At 50.5% G+C, this 15,809-nt stretch overlaps 1 protein-coding gene across 1 annotated transcript in view; it reads right to left on the bottom strand.

The window, feature by feature from the left end:
• Positions 1–1,265: 1,265 nt before the first annotated feature.
• The window catches only part of LOC144102512 (sodium-coupled monocarboxylate transporter 1-like), a 32,099-nt gene continuing 17,555 nt past the window's right edge, over positions 1,266–15,809 (bottom strand). The window contains exons 6-8 of the mRNA XM_077635770.1: positions 14,805–14,905; positions 10,295–10,389; positions 1,266–2,629 (exon numbers count right to left, since the gene is read on the bottom strand). Of these exons, the coding sequence (XP_077491896.1) occupies positions 2,474–2,629; positions 10,295–10,389; positions 14,805–14,905 (352 nt within the window). The 3' untranslated portion in view covers positions 1,266–2,473. The remainder of the gene's footprint in view (positions 2,630–10,294; positions 10,390–14,804; positions 14,906–15,809) is intronic.

Below are 15,809 nucleotides of genomic sequence, written 5' to 3' on the forward strand. Positions count from 1 at the left end.
TTGAACTGCTGCTAATAAGATCTCGCTATCAACTTTCGCCCCCTGCCTTAACTTCAATTGCATCTGTGCAAGTTTTTTCTTTTCTAGTTCAATTTGGAGTTTCAAATTTTCAATTTCACTCAGCTGTTCAGCCTCCTCCTGCTCAACACGTCGCATCCTGCCCTCCTGATCATACCGTACGGCAGCCATCTCCGTTTTCCGTGCTATCGTTTCTAGCACATAAACACTACACCGACATGGTGAATTCGGAGAAAGCAGAAAGGTCTCCTACCTTACTGGTTGCTCTCTGCCCCGGTGATCTCGTCGTCCTCCGTGATGACGACAGGCTCCTCGATGCGGACGACTTGAGCTCTGGATCTCTCAGCAGCTCGCTGACTTCTGCCTCGTTTGACTGGCTTGACTTGGTCGCCTGGTTACTTTTCAGCAGCTCGCTGACTCGAACCCTCGATGCCTTGTTGTTGCCCGGCTCCTTCAGCTCCTAGCTGACTTGAGCCTCCGGCGTCCTCTCGAACTCGACCCGTGATCCTGAAGCTTTCGATGTCAGTCTTGCGACGCAGCTTCACGTTTTCTCCTTTAGGACAAACAGCTTGTCCACCGACTTGTTCTTCTCACCTTCCGTCCAATGCCTTGAGTAGAAAGAATTTGCGATCCTGTCGACTGCGCCAGTTGAGTTTCCCCCTTCCTGTGGTGATGAGAGGAAACTACTTGATGAAATCGGGGTTTCTTGATGACCCGGTGGTTCTACTCGCAAACATTCACATTACTCAAGGAAAGGAAAAGGTTAACTATTTATTTACAACATAGGTAAAAAAACGAGAAGAAACAAAGCAAGGAGAAAACTATTTACATGACTAAATCGTGGATCAGACGAATTCAGCCCCCGCTCAACCCAGAGCGCTTGGTTTTAAACCCTCTGTCTCCGCCCTTAGCGGGGACAGCAACCAATAAGATAACAAACCACCCATCTCGCCAATCAGTGGTTAGGGAAAGGACAATAAGGTCCGCCCACTGATCAGAGATTGGGGAAAAAGTACTGATTAAACATTTGGGAAAGGAGAGGTTGCAATCAAATAGACAAACAACACAAATGCGACTTCCGTTCCCCACGCCACCCACGGCACCACAGACGCTAGAAACATGTGCCGACGAGGCGATGACTCAGGTTGTTGACAGCAACAAAGAGAAGACAGTCGTTAAGGGAAGTAGACAGTCGTTACAGGAATAGTAGGTTTCCGGTCACCCGACTAACACTCAGCCGTATCTCGTGCGCCCTCGAAACCTCGTCCACCCCTTAACAACCACATGTCGTCAGCTGTACTTGGTTCGCGTTTTTCCCGGCGGGTCATCCCCGTGACGGCGCGGCGTAAACGAGGACGTCCGCTGCACAAAGGGGAGGCAGGGACGGGACGGGCCCCTTTGTTGGGGACTTCCGACCCCGCTGAGCGGCCTTCCTTGCGAACACAAGGCCAACGAGTTCGCGGAAAGGTCAGCGAACTCCACAGACACCATAACATTATCGTCGCCAAAAGTCGCAGCCTTCAGTTTGTCAATAAAGTGTGCCGAGTCTTTGATGTGCGTAGGCGTATTTCCTGCCAAAGGCGCAAGTGCCCGGTGGAGGTGTCCCGACAACTTGAGTCCCGAAAACGTCAACAAGAAGCTTTTGCAGCTCCGTTTCGATTTGCTTTGTAGGGTCTCGGGCCAGCTTGACGTATGTGGTTGTATCTTCCAGGAGAGCGTCTATTTTTCGCGCATAGTCGGTGCGGTCTAAGACGACAGTGGCGTTACCCTTGTCAAAAGGCAAGATCACGATATCTTTGTTCTTCTGCAGCCTGCCCAATGCTGTTTGCTCTGCGCGTGTGATAGTGCGAATTTTCTTTTAGCAAGCTTAGAGACAGCTCCATTGGCCCGTGAGCATGCTTCGCGATGTAAGCTTGGGGCGACCTCGCGCATAGCCTCTTCAACAGCGGAGGTCATGTGGGCAGCATTTGGAGGAGCGCCATATTGAAATTTAGGCCTCGGTGAAGTACGCTGTGTTCATCCGTGTCAAGCGTGTGCGAAGATAGGTTGCATACACCAGCTGTTTTCCCGACCTCAAGCGGGCTACCCAACAGCGGCTTGAACTTGGAATTTTGAGCCATATGTTTTAATTCTTGATTCTTGGAGGCCTCGCTGTTGGGACGCAGCAGAACGTCAAAGAAATCCGCGGTAATGAGCCTACCAGGAATTGTTGGGAACAATAAATGCCGTTTTCCAGGCGTTTGATTGTGCATTTTGTCTCGAGGATCCTTTGGGGAGTGTCTGTTTCTGGATATGCGTTATGGAAATAAACGCACTAACTCAGAGAAATACCGTACGAGAAATATTGCGAAAAAGATCGCTATTGCCACCCGGTAATTGTTTCTTGCCGTGCATTTGCTGCACAACATATGGTGACACGTTGTTGCCACTCAATATATTTGGATGCTTCCTAGTGTCAAGCAGCCGACATTCCCCGGTAGTCAACCTTGAGATGAATGGATTCATGCCCTTCATTGTGCATAGCCAGTTCCGAGCTGAGCGCCACGCATTCCTCTTCGTAATGTTGCCCGGGCGCAACTTTCGTTCCATTGCCTGCTTCCCGCCCGTCAAGCTGTTCAGAGAAAAAGAGAGGGACAGAGACAAAAAAAATTAGGATCAATCACTCTGTCTAAGAAATCAGGAAGAGAGGTTTGTAGAGGAAAAACATGATGCTTCTTTCTAACCCATCTTAACCAGTCCATATTGTATATATTTGTTTGTAATACCCCAGTGATTTTTAAACAAGATTTTGAACAGTTGGAAACACAAGCGTTAAAAAATAAAAATTCGGCAGAGACGCTTATCACTGCTTACGTGTGGGAATGGGGAAGCAGAACTATTCCTGTGTGCATCTATATATTACAATGAGCACACACGCACACAGGCGCACACGCGTATGACACCACCCGGAAAGCTGTACGACAAACACTTGCATCACAATTTTGATACGAAAGTCTGGGAAGGCATAAAATTGAAGGCGCATATGTCGTTGGTTCGGATCCCTGTGGCAAGCCACCCTCCAAATTGCAGCACATGTAAGCTACATTCAACAAGAGGTCGTATGAAACCACACGGAACACGGTACGACCAACGGTTGCGTTAAAATTTTGAAACAAATGTCGGGAGAACTAGCGCAACATAAAGGTCGACCAGTGACGAGTATATTGTTACGGTGTGGGATGCCACGGGGTGGCCACGGGCCCGCCCAGAGAAATATAGCAGCAGTACGGAAGAGAGCCGGCGAAGCACGACCGGCGGCGGCCAAGCTTTTTCGTTCTATCTCCCTAGTGCTAGCGCCGCGCGCTCGCCGCTCGCGCTCGCTCTCCGCCTCTTCTTTTATTCCCGTATCACCTTTCCACCGGGGGGGGGGGGGGCGCAGAAGTCAGGCCGTGCTTTGATGCAGGGTTTCCTGGGGCGATGCAATGTGGGCTCGCAGATAGGAAACGGTCACACTGTTCGTTGAATTCGAAGTGTGTGAGCTGGGCGAAGGTGTCTGCAGTCGCCGAAGACGGTCCCACACCGGTTAGGCTAACTTCAGGGAGTTTGATGCATATTGAGCGGCGATCTGTTTATGGGACTGCATTGCGTGGGGAAGGCATGGAGCCAGCAGGCGACGACGGCACTGATGAGGACCCGGTAGCTAAGTCGGAGTCACCGCGGGCGCCGTAGACATATCGCTTCATGTTTGAAACATGCTCTGGGAAAATGTGGTGCACACCGCATGGTCGACGCTCTGGCAGGTCTTCGAGGCGGTATGTCACGGGGCCGAGTCGGGCAACGACACGGTAAGGGCCGCGGTATCGGGGCAAGAGCTTTGCGGCACGGCCAGTCGCACGGATGGTGCGGCGAACGAGGACCAAGTCACCGGGCCGGAAGGGGGGATGTGGTGGTGCTGCCGCGTTGGCCGCTTGCACACGCGCGTGAGCCGTGAGGAGGTTGCGCTGGGCGTCGAGGCGGGCGGAATGAAGTCGTTGAGCAGATTCAGTTGGTGACGCAGTAGGATGGGGAAGGCCCAACTGCGCGTCGAGAGGGATGGAGGGCGTTCTGCCATAGACGACTGAGAACGGCGTCACATGCGTTGTTTCTTGCGCTGCAGCGTTGACTGCAAAAGCTGCAGCAGAAACAAAACGATCCCAGTTTGTGTGGGACGGAGCGACGTAGGATGCGAGTATATCCGTGAGGGTATGGTTAACACGCTCCACGAGGCCATTGCACTGCGGATGATTGACGGATGTAGTGGAATGCGCAATGCCGAAGGAGCGGAGGGCTCGCTCGAATTCATGGGACATAAAGCAGCTCCCACGGTCCGTGATGAGGCGCCGGGGAACACCGTGCCGAAGAACGAGATGCTGTTCCACAAACGCGACGGCATGAGCGGACGACGGGTCTGGAACGGGCAGTGCTTCGACCCACTTGGAGAAGTAGTCGATCGCAACCAGAACATACCGGTTGCCGGCACGCGTCTTCGGAAACGGGCCCAAATGATCCAGTCCAACCAGCTCGAAAGGTGAACTTGGTGGCGAAAAAGCCTGCGGGGGTGGCTTGGTTACACCTGTGGACGGTTTTCTGTACTGGCATGTCTGGCAGGACGCCACGTGTTCCTTGACATCTCTGGACATATTAGGCCACCAAAACCGCTCCGACACTCGTGCGTAGGTCTTGCCGCGACCAAGGTGACCAGCCGTGGGAGCGTCGTGTAAGCCCCGCAAGATTTGCGACCGCAGTGTTGCCGGCACAACTGGCAACCAGACGGGTGGTCGACCACGGAGCCGCTTCACATGACACAAGAGGTCGTCCTTCATTCGATAGACCCGGCGTAGTTGGCGGAGGCCTGCGCCGGCAGCGGTGCCAAGGGAGTGGATTATGGCAGCAATGGCGGGATCTTGCGTTTGTGCAGTCCTCAGGTCCGTCAAAGCCGTCACGGAACAAGGGTGGCGAGAAAGGAAATCGGCATCTTGATGGGCAGAGCCGCGCCGATGCACTATTGTGAAATTGTACTCTTGAAGTTGCAGGGACCAGCGTGCAATCTTGGCATTCAAATGTTTGGCGGACTGCAGCCAAGTGAGAGCGCTATTGTCCGTGACTATGGTGAAGTGACGGCCGTACAGGTAGGGACGGAACTTCTCGACGGCCCAGACAACGGCGAGGCACTCGAGTTCTGAAGAGTGGCGGCGGCGCTCAACGTCGGAAAGCTGGCGGCTGGCATAAGCTAGGACTTTGTGGTCACCAGACTCGTCTTCTTGCAGGAGGACAGCGCCGAGCCCATCTTGGCTGGCATCCGTGTGGAGGACGATGGGGGCCGATTCGTCGTAATGGGCCAATGTAGGAGGCTCGAGGAGGGCGTACTTGACGTCAAGAAACGCGAGCTGTTGGGCCTGCGTCCAACTCCACGGTGCATTCTTCTTCAGCAGGGCGGTCAATGGAGCGCTGCGCTGGGCAAAGTCCGGAATGAAACGACGGAAATACGAAGCAAATCCAAGTAAACTTTTGAGCTCCTTGGCGGTGGTGGGAGCTTCGTAAGCTGTAAGCGCTTTTAGCTTTTCAGGGTCGGGACGAATGCCATGCCGGCTCACAACGTGACCCAAGTACGTCACCTCCGCGAAACCGAAGAAACATTTTTTTGGTTTTAAGCGAAGCCCAGCAGAGGTAAGGGCTTCGAGGACGAGTTTGAGGCGTCTCTGGTGTTCTTCAAATGTAGCCGCGTAGACAATTACGCCATCCAGGTAGACCAACGCCATAGTCCACTTCAAATGGCCTAAGACTCGGTCCATGAGACGCTGGAAGGTGGCTGGAGCGTTCGAGAGACCGAAGGGCATACGGTTGAACTGGTAAAGGCCGTCGGGAGTCACGAAAGCCGTCTTTTCCGCATCATCGGGGTGAACAGGCACCTGCCAGTAGCCCGAGAGCAGATCTAGCGTGAAAAAATAACGGGCCCCCTTCAGGCGGTCAAGCGCATCGTCGAGGCGAGGCAGCGGGTACACGTCGCAATTAGTAATAACATTTAGCTTCCGATAGTCAACGCAGAAGCGGAATGTTCCATCCTTCTTGCGCACAAGGACGACAGGGGAGGACCAAGGGCTACAAGAAGGGGCAATGATTCCCTGGTCAAGCATGTCGCACACGTGCTGCTGGATGACTCTCCGTTCGGCTGGCGCTACACGGCGAGGTTGGTGATGAACGGGCCCGCGGTTTTCGGTGTTGATCCGGTGTTGAGCCCAGGAAGTGCACCCGAGTTCACCGGCGCTGAGAGCAAGGCAACTGCGATGCTCGAGCAGCAAGGTCTTCAGAGAGGCGAGCTCCGCGCAGGTCAGGCTGGGTCCAAAGTTAAATTCTTCCCATGATAGGATCGCCGGCGCTGGAGGGTGGCGAGGCGGGGCTTCTGGTTGCAGAGACGCCACTGGTGACCCGGGGTCCAAAACTGAGGCTGTACCCAATTGCGTGCCGGGAGTCAGCGCGAGAGGTACGCTGCTGATGTTGAGCATGAATACGTGGGCCTCTCCTTTGAGCACCGGCAGAAGGCTTCGAGGGGAGGTCATCTGACGGGCTGGAGCTGAACACCGGATGGGTTCGAACAGCACGTCTGCTGTGACCGGACTGTCAAGCTTGGCATACACCCACGTTGCCGCACCCGGTGGCAGGGTCACGGCGGACGCCACAGTCACGGTAGTGACGTCGAACGGCTTGACTCGACACGGCCACTTCGTCGCGAGGTCACGCAGAGATGCTGAGGCACGCTTGGTCGCCGACACCAGGGACTGCCACAGGGCGACACCGAGGCTGGAAACCCGGCCAAGCCAGCCCGGCCCACAGAGAGTTCGGCTCGCCCGTGATTTGGTTCTAGTAAAATTAAGGAAGACTCCGGCTTGCTGGCACCACCCGCACCCGAGGACCACTGGCCAAATAGGGCTGTCTGCGACAACAAACTCGGTGGAGATGGTATTTCCGAGTGCTGTCAGGTTGACGACGACACGTCCGACTTGCTCCACAGGGGTGCCGTTAAAAGCTAAGAGCCGGGTTTTGGCGGCTGGCAGAAGCAGGTGGGGCGCGTTAGCAACAAACGATTTGTGCAGTACATTGACAGCCGCTCCAGTGTCAACCAAGGCCTTTACGTGCCGGTCAAGCAGGGCGACGTCGACGAGCACGTAAGGAGCATCAGTGGTAATCGGAGCCGACGAAAGGAGGGGACGCGGAGAACGAAGGAGTGTGGGGACGGACTCTATTCGGCGGAACGGTGCCCCCCGGAGTTCCGCCAAATCGTTTCCCGACGTTGGAGGGCCGGCATAGTCCCTCGCGTAGTGTCCCCGCAGGCCGCAGCGGAAGCAGGTCATGCGGACGTCGTTACACAGGCGTCGGATAGAGGCCGCAGTTGGGGCTGCGGACCGAGGAGCCTGCACCCGGACGCTGAGCTCGGCAGACGGTGGCGACCCCCGCGTGGCCAGCAAAGTCAATTCCGCCTCGATGGCGAGCGCCATGGCGGCGCGGACGGAATCAGGACGGCCAGAGCGGACCAAGCGCTGCACCTCGGGGAGTCGGATGGCGTCGACAAACGCCTCCGTGCCGACCAGGGCCACGGCGTTCTGAGGCGCTCCCGGCAGCGACTGCAGAGCCAGGCGCTCAATGGCGGCGGCGAGGTCCTGGTACGTCTCCCTGGGCTCTTGACGGCGGGCTCGCAGGTGGTGGTACTGCACACGGGGTTGACGTGAGGCACCATAGTGGTCGGCGCTAGCACGCTGCTGCTGGTCGTGGCTGCTGGTTCGTGGTTCGTGGCTGCTGCTGGTCCCTTACCTCGTCCATGGAGCCATCCCGCCAGGGGGTGGACAAATGCACACGTTGCCAACATATCCCTCGCAGACAGTACCAGCGCCAACATTTAGCATGACAAGTCCCACAGCTTCATTTCCGGCGACAACATTTACGATTCCAAGCCACTCTTCACCATCCCTTCCACCGTCAGCGTTTACAGTGCCAAGCTACCCTTCTTCAGCGACCACACTTGCGCCAACGCTTATAGTGCCATCCTCGCGGGTGCCAACGTCTCTTTCGCCATCAACAACGGTGACATCACCTTCAACAACGGTTCCAGTGTCATCATCTAACGCGACAACGTACCTCCCGACGTCACCACAGACCTCCACCGATGCCTGGAGCGGGGTGCCAAGCATATGTCTGCAAACACCCGTCGTCAACTCACCCCCTGCAATATTACAAATAGGCCCTCACTACAACGGCTCGGCCTCAAATCTGAACACCATGCCCTTTTTCTGCGCCTACGACAACAAGGATGTGATGAGAAGCAGCACCCGGTGGCACTTCTTGTTCGAAACATTGCCGTTTTCCCTCTGCTCTTACGTCATCTACTGGTCGGTGGGAATCGACAATGGATTGGTGACGAGCCGACTGCCCAGATTTGACCGCCGGCAAGGCCTATACCAGCTGCGGAACATTTCAGACAGGCTTGGATTTCCAGGAATCAAGATACTTTTGGCCTTGGGCGGCTTCGAATATGATGCGCCGCATTTTTCCAGGCTGGGTCGGGACAGTGCTACCATGAACCGCTTGATGCTAAGCATAACTGACGCAATGAGTCGTTATCGCTTAAACGGAGTAGCTGTTGACTGGAAGAAGCCGAGGGCAGGCTGCGGTTCCACGAACGACCCTGATGTGCTTGCGCTCCTCTTAAACAGACTTCGACAATCCTTCAACCGTTATGGCATGAACCATATTGTTTCAGTTATGTTGAGACCCGAACTTGTCTACGAAGCCGTAGTGAACAGAGTCGCTCTCGTCGTGGATTACTTCTTTATTGGAAGAGAGCTTGTGTATCCGTATGGTCCGGCTGTATCACCTGATTTCTGCTCTCGTTTGACCGGCAGGTTCCAACAGGAAATGCGGCGGTACGCGCTAAATGCGCCGCGTGCAGCTCTTGACCAGCTGTGCGTTGTGGAGGACTTGTCGCCACTGGCAAGTCATGGTGGTATGGATTTGAGAACGAGTGCCATAACCACTGGACACCGTATATACACAGCACGTTTATACACTGCTTGTAGGCTTCGGGGCTTCTGTAGGAATTTCTGTAGGAATTCTGTAGGTATTTAGACGAACTAAATGCATAGGACTGTTTGAAGAGGTGGCGTTCGGCTTGCTGTGTGCGTCATACGGCCGCTTGGTGATGTCACCTAGTGTTTCTTGCCATCGATGGAATTTTCTGTACCATCTGCAAGGAACACTTGCACGCCGCCTAGTATTGGGACTAGTATTGGGACTAGTATTCTAGTATTGGGACTAGTAATGCTTTCGCATCAAAATGAGTGCCGGCCTAATCTGTGCTATGCCTGGACTACCCAACTGTAGACAGTGTGCGTTTACTGAAAACTATAACTCGATGGAGTTATCCTCATTGCCTCTTCGTCCTTTTCGGCGCAGCTGTTAACCATCTGCCGGTTCACTGGCGTCGGTGTTGGTGTAGCAGATCATGTGACCCCCCCCCCCCCCCCCTCCTCCTACATGTGCCTCGCGCCGTATTTCTCGTCTTGTGCCGGGGCATCACCTGTCCAAGCAGCATGGGTAATCGGCCCAATATTGCACACATATTGGCAAATGTCCAGAGTAAAGTCATCCAATTGCAATGTGGGGCCGATTGGCTACGCTGGTTGGGTGGTGACGTGACTACGAGTAGTTCTTAACCGCAATCGGTTGACTACCTTCTGCACGCGTGCCGTGTTTCGCGTATCGTGCAACGTTCGTTGCCATCGAGTGGGGCCCCTGGTCGTAATACACCACCACACAGATAGCAGTTCAGTGCACTCTGTACAGAAGTTTTAAGAATTTCTATCTAAAGGCGAGGTGGCAGTCATACAGCAGTTGGACACTTGTACAGTACTTTGAAGGAAGATGAAAGCCAAAGGAGCTCGATTACGATATTATGTAATCCGTAATTACTACACAGCTGCAAACGCGCCGCCCTCGGAGCAGGGTAGCTACAAGATACAGCTTTGCAAGCTGCTGAAGCACGAGCGCAACGCCGACGACATTCATCTCTGAAAGCCGCTTCAATACTTTAATTCTTACACAGGCATAAATAAGAAAACTCTTGTCTTCACACGCAGAGAGCGCCCACATTAGCTTTGCTGGAATAACGCATTGCTGACTATCGTAATCGTGCTGTGAGTTTTTTTGTTCAATCTCGGGATACTGCCTGTGACGGATCACGATATTTCCGTCTCAACATCCGACTTACGTGAACGGCTTGGCGAAGAAACTTGAAGCGCCTCCAGAAGTTGAGAAACAAAGGGCTGGTGAGATGCATGTATTTTGGAGCTCTCTGGACTCCACCTAAAGAAAAGCGAAAAAATTATTGACGATTTTTACGAAATCGACGAGACGTTTCCGCACCACCGCAATTAGTCTAAAAAATTGGCGCCTGGAACACCGCGTCATATACCCCAGCCTGAGTTGTTCACCGCCATATTCTGGCATGATTTGTCTCAGTCTTGCTTAAAATATATATATTTTAGGAACAATGTTACTGTGATGTTCGCACGCTAACGAGATAGTAGAACGGCTAAGCATCATGGCGAGAGATTTCTGATGCCAGCAATGCAGCGAGAACGTGGGAACAAAAAGTGTCCACGCTTTATTGCAGAACGATTACCTAGGATCTCTTTGAAGAACTCAGCCTATATTTCTAAAAAGATGATTAGACTGAACTATAACAGCCAATGCAAATACGAGGTGCCGTTTTATAGTGCTAGCTCTACACCCCGCGATACAACTTTCGATTTCAATGTGGATGAGACAATGACCTTCAACGCCTCAGAAGGCCAAACCGAACTTTTCTGTTTGGTGGTATGGCCCAAGCAATGGTAGTATGGCCACATGATCATGTGACTATGAACATTGCGTACCTGACCTCGACCTTTAATCTCGATATTTGCTTTGACAGTGGGCGCCACATCGACAATTACTTTCAATGCCTCACAACGTCAAACCGAAGTTAACTGCGTGGTGGTGTGGCCCAAGCTATGTTAGTATGACCCCATGATCGTACGACTATAACCATTGGATACCTGATCCTGACCTTTGACCTTGACACTTGATTTAAGACAGTGGGCATCACATCAACAATGGCCTTCAATGACTCACAAAGTCAAGCCGAACTTAACGGCGCGGTGGTATAACCCAAGCTTTGGTAGTATGACAACGTGATAATATGACTGATTATTGGGTACCTGACCTTGACCTTTGACTTGACCCTTGACCTTTAAAATTGATTTGAGGCCGGAGACCATGCTTAACACAGCTTTTGTTCGGATTACTAGGTTTAACCCACGTTCAACTCCAGCCATTCTTTATTTTACAAATTTTGCATGGCACACATGAGTAACGCGCATACTTGAAGCTCGAACAGTATTGTGCTTGACTGTTAATGATATTGCCGGCCTTATTGCGCATGCGAGTATTGTTGTCTACGTATAAGGGGGAGAGGAGAATATATTAATCTCATTTGAACTTTTTAATGCTGATTATTATCACACTTCCATTGACCCATGCCCTCGCTGTTGTTGAAACCACGCAGACGCACAGGCGGATTATGAGGACCCAAAAATAACCAGACGAAAAAATTTGTATCATACGAGTATAGTGGCCTGCATAATTGTGTGCCTTCCCTTTGCTGCATCGAGAAACATGGCAGGTTATGGCCCAGTTAGTTGCTCCGAGAAGATAGTGGACGGAAAAAGGCGATCTTAGTGTTTCCGGCTTCCGCGTCAACAAGTGATTAAGAATTTACGTTCACGTGTATGACAGGACATGGCGTAGAAACTGTTTGAGTGCGGAAAAGCGCAGCAGAGCGCTGCTTTATCGCTTCAGACTTGCGCGACAGTAACCGGGTCTTTTGTAACTTGATTTTTTTTCGAGACAGTACTACAAATTGACAATCCCTGAGTGTTTTTGACCTGTAATCCTAAATGGAAATGACTTCGCTTATAGTTCTGTCATCGACCCATTCTTCAAGAGTCTTCACGGCTGATGTCACTGATTTTAACTTCTATTAAAATGAGAAATTGCGATTTCTTCCTTGTCTCTGGTCACGTTTTCTTACCGCCTCGAGAAAAGAGGCCTTGTGGCTCACTCGAGTTTGGAACCATGGACAGACAACTGCGAGTTTATTGTGTAATTATAAAACATGCGCAATTCTACTCTTGTTTACCCCGTAAGCAATCTTCCCTAACGCCGTCCCGTTCGAACAATTAAGGCATCCCCTGCAGGTTGCGAAAATAACCAATACGCCCTAATTTTTTTTCTTGCAGATGCTTTTGTGCTAAAACGTCCCCACAGGCCTACTGTTCATAATAATGCACTCATATATCTAAAACACGTGCTCTGAAAAATGGATGGTTCCACACCAGCGAACAAATTACATTTTGGAGACCTTAACGTATATAGTGCCAATTCTATTGAATATGATTCTTTGCAATCTTAGTCAAGTTGCAATAATACCTAATGTTTTGCGCTCATTGTTTCTAGAATGACCTTTGTTGCAGTTTACTCGCGGAATGATACCACGTGTAATGAACTAAAATGTGAGTTTTTTGTCAGTCTTTTGCACGATCATGACTTCTGCAGCAATATTTTATAAATGGAAACAAAATTTTCTGCGTATTGCATCCGTACAGTTGTTATTTTTGCTTCAACTCTAATTTTTGTAAACATGTGATAAAAGTGGCGCCGCCGCTGTGGTTCAGTGGTTATGGCGCTCGGCTGCTGACCCGCAAGACGCGGGTTCAATCCCGGCCTCGGCGGCCGCATTTCGATGGAGGCGATATTCTAGATTCCCGTGTACTGTGCGATGTGAGTGCACGTTAAAGAACCCCAGGTGGTAGAAATTTCAGAGATTGATCACTAATGCGTCCATCATAGCCTGAGTCGCTTTGGGACGTTATACCCCACAAACCAAACCAAAGTCATAAAAGGTACTAAATTTTTTGATTACCAACAGATGCTTGTCAGAAATCTTGCTATTACTGCCACTGTTTGCTTCCGCCGGCTCCCTGACCGCGTCAAGCGCTCCTTACAGCTTTTTGTCAGGTAGTCCGTCAACATTGCGAAATGATGGAAATAAATTTGAACTGAACCGAGATGCGCGCCTATATGCACGTGCGAACTTAGATTGCAGAGCAATCAGGAGAGCGACGTCACATTCAGCAGTCCTGCGCCAACGCGCTGCACAACTGCCGGCATAGTGCAACTCAACGAACTTAATATTTTTTGTGTTAAAACCCGACGTGTAATATATGGTTTGCACCGGGAAATTCACGGAGCTTGCCCTACTAGTAGTATTTTTCGATTTTTTTACTAATGGTGAAGGGTAGATATAGCGTGCCATATAAATAGAAACTACGAGTAGAATGGGCAAGAAAAATAACTGAAAACAAAATAGCCCAGCATATACGCAAATAGCTAATGACTTGCTGCTCTATAAATACATGTGATAAAGTATGTGAAATAAGTGCTGCAGCATGAGACAGGCAAGAAAGAAGAAAACTGATCTTGTTTGAAATCTATAATACTTTTTGCTACACATATGTATTTATTTGTCAGAATTACACATAAAAAATTTAGGCCGCCGGTGTGGCGCAGTGGTTATGGCACTTAGATGCTGACACGAAAGTCGCAGGTTCGAGCTCGGCATCGGCCGGCGAATTTCGATGGAGGCGGAATTCTAAGAGGCCCGTGTGCTGTGCCATGTAAGTGCACGTTTAAGAACCCCAGGTGGTCGAAATTTCCAGAGCCCTTCACTACGGCGTCCCTCATAGCCTGAGTCGGTTTGGGACCATAACTCCCATAAACCATAAATACATGAAAATACGTGTGCTCGCAGAACCGCAACAAAAAGCACAAGTGTGCGGGCCATGGCAATCATGCGAAGTGCAGACTTAGCAGAGACAAAATTGCATGATGTGTAACTTACGGAGAAACGAAAATTAAACAAAATGCAAAGCTCAGCGTACTAATACACAAAGCAACAAGAGAAAATATGAACAACAATCACACTTGCACACTGTGAAAATTGTTTCTTAGTACACAAGTTGATAGGAAACAAGTAAAGACAATCGCGTTTCACAAGGCGTGTCAACAAAACTTTTAGATTGTTCTTCAGCAGCCATGACAATGAAGTACTTACAGCGTTCTAGAAATAATTAGACACATTTTTAGATCTGGGTTTTAAAAAGACTATAATCGGAGTATTTAAAGAGAAGCTGGTTAAAATAGAACAGGATATAGAAAACTGAGCACCTTTTTATGTAACCTTTATATGTCTTAAAACGTTTTAACGGGTGTTTTTTTAATACCTTAGGCTTGTTTTCAGGATGTCTTAGTTTATTTGAGAAGTAGTATCAGCTAAATATTACACGTATAAAGAAATGGTACAGCAAGTACAGATCTGCTGCGCGCATCTTCTTGGTGCTATCTAGGGTCTCCGGTGACGTGCCATCAGAATTTATTTAAAAAATAACAGACACTCAGTTTGCCTGTTTTATTTCGCGCTTCTTAGCTTTACTAACGTCGCACACTTCGTGCAAACAAAACTGCACAGGATGTCTTGCGTATTCCTGTACTTATCACTTGCACACCGTACTTTCTCATCAGCGTCTCTCGGCCAGCCAACTAGCGTGCTCACCAGCTTCTGTTTAAGAGTTCACTCATTACTGAACGCATTGAAGACAACTCGTTTTCCGTATACTTGCCTGTGACCAAACTCAGGGCTGTCCCCAATGTAAGAGTGACAACAGTTCCAAAGAAGCCGACCCAAAAGAACGAGAGCCGGTACAGCGGGAACACGTAAGGACTGCACAAAAAAGTAATAGGAAAGTTATTGCGCACACATGAGCTTCACCTTAACGTGTATTCTGCAGAAAGCCTCTTTGTGTTCTAGAACGGTGCTCTGGCACCTTTTTGGCCAAGTGACTGCGCTACGTTGTCTGGCGCATATGCGCAGCTCGGCCCTTTTAGTTACTAAGCGGAGTAGCCACCGTTACACGGCCAGTGGTCGAAAGGGATACCAGCGCCTCTGCTGCTTTACCAGTTTTTCAGAACCAGCGCCTGCATGTACGAGTCGTAGCTATGTTCTTTCATCATGTTAGCCCACCCTTCCAAATACCGCCCCTTCTGTCCATGGTGCGGCGATAAGCCTACGCTGTTTCACATTTCCTGGAATTGTCCCCAAAAACCACCTCATCTAAAAACATTACAGACATCATACGAGCAGTCGGAGGCAGCCCTGAACAGCAATGGTCTGGAGGACCAGTGTCGCATCATCAGACTGGTCCAGGCATCCGCCCAAGCCACCAGAGTCCTGAACAGAGGAGTCCGCCTACCTGACTCGTAGAGCACTTCAATGAAATAATAAATGTTTTATCTCTCTCTCTCTCTCATCATGTTTATGAGAATAATTAGCGAGTGTAAACAGCTGGCGAATATTACGATGGAACTTGTTTTCCTTGATCTTGTGCTATCCACGTTTGTAAGCTGTAACTGAATCTCTCGCTCTCGAGCTTACCTACAATAATGTTGCTCTAGGTGAATTAGCGCTGCCCAGTAATATGTTTGGGTGTGCTTAAAGATTGTGAGCGACATCTAAAAGGCCGTGTGGTCCAGCTGCGCATAAAAGTGGCGCTCTTGAGGGATGAGTGCAGTTTAATATTCTCGCCTGTTCTTGAAGATGATGATAATCAGTTTCTACGGCTCAAGGG

This window comes from Amblyomma americanum, chromosome 8 (assembly GCF_052857255.1).
Source record: "Amblyomma americanum isolate KBUSLIRL-KWMA chromosome 8, ASM5285725v1, whole genome shotgun sequence".
Classification (NCBI taxonomy): domain Eukaryota; kingdom Metazoa; phylum Arthropoda; class Arachnida; order Ixodida; family Ixodidae; genus Amblyomma; species Amblyomma americanum.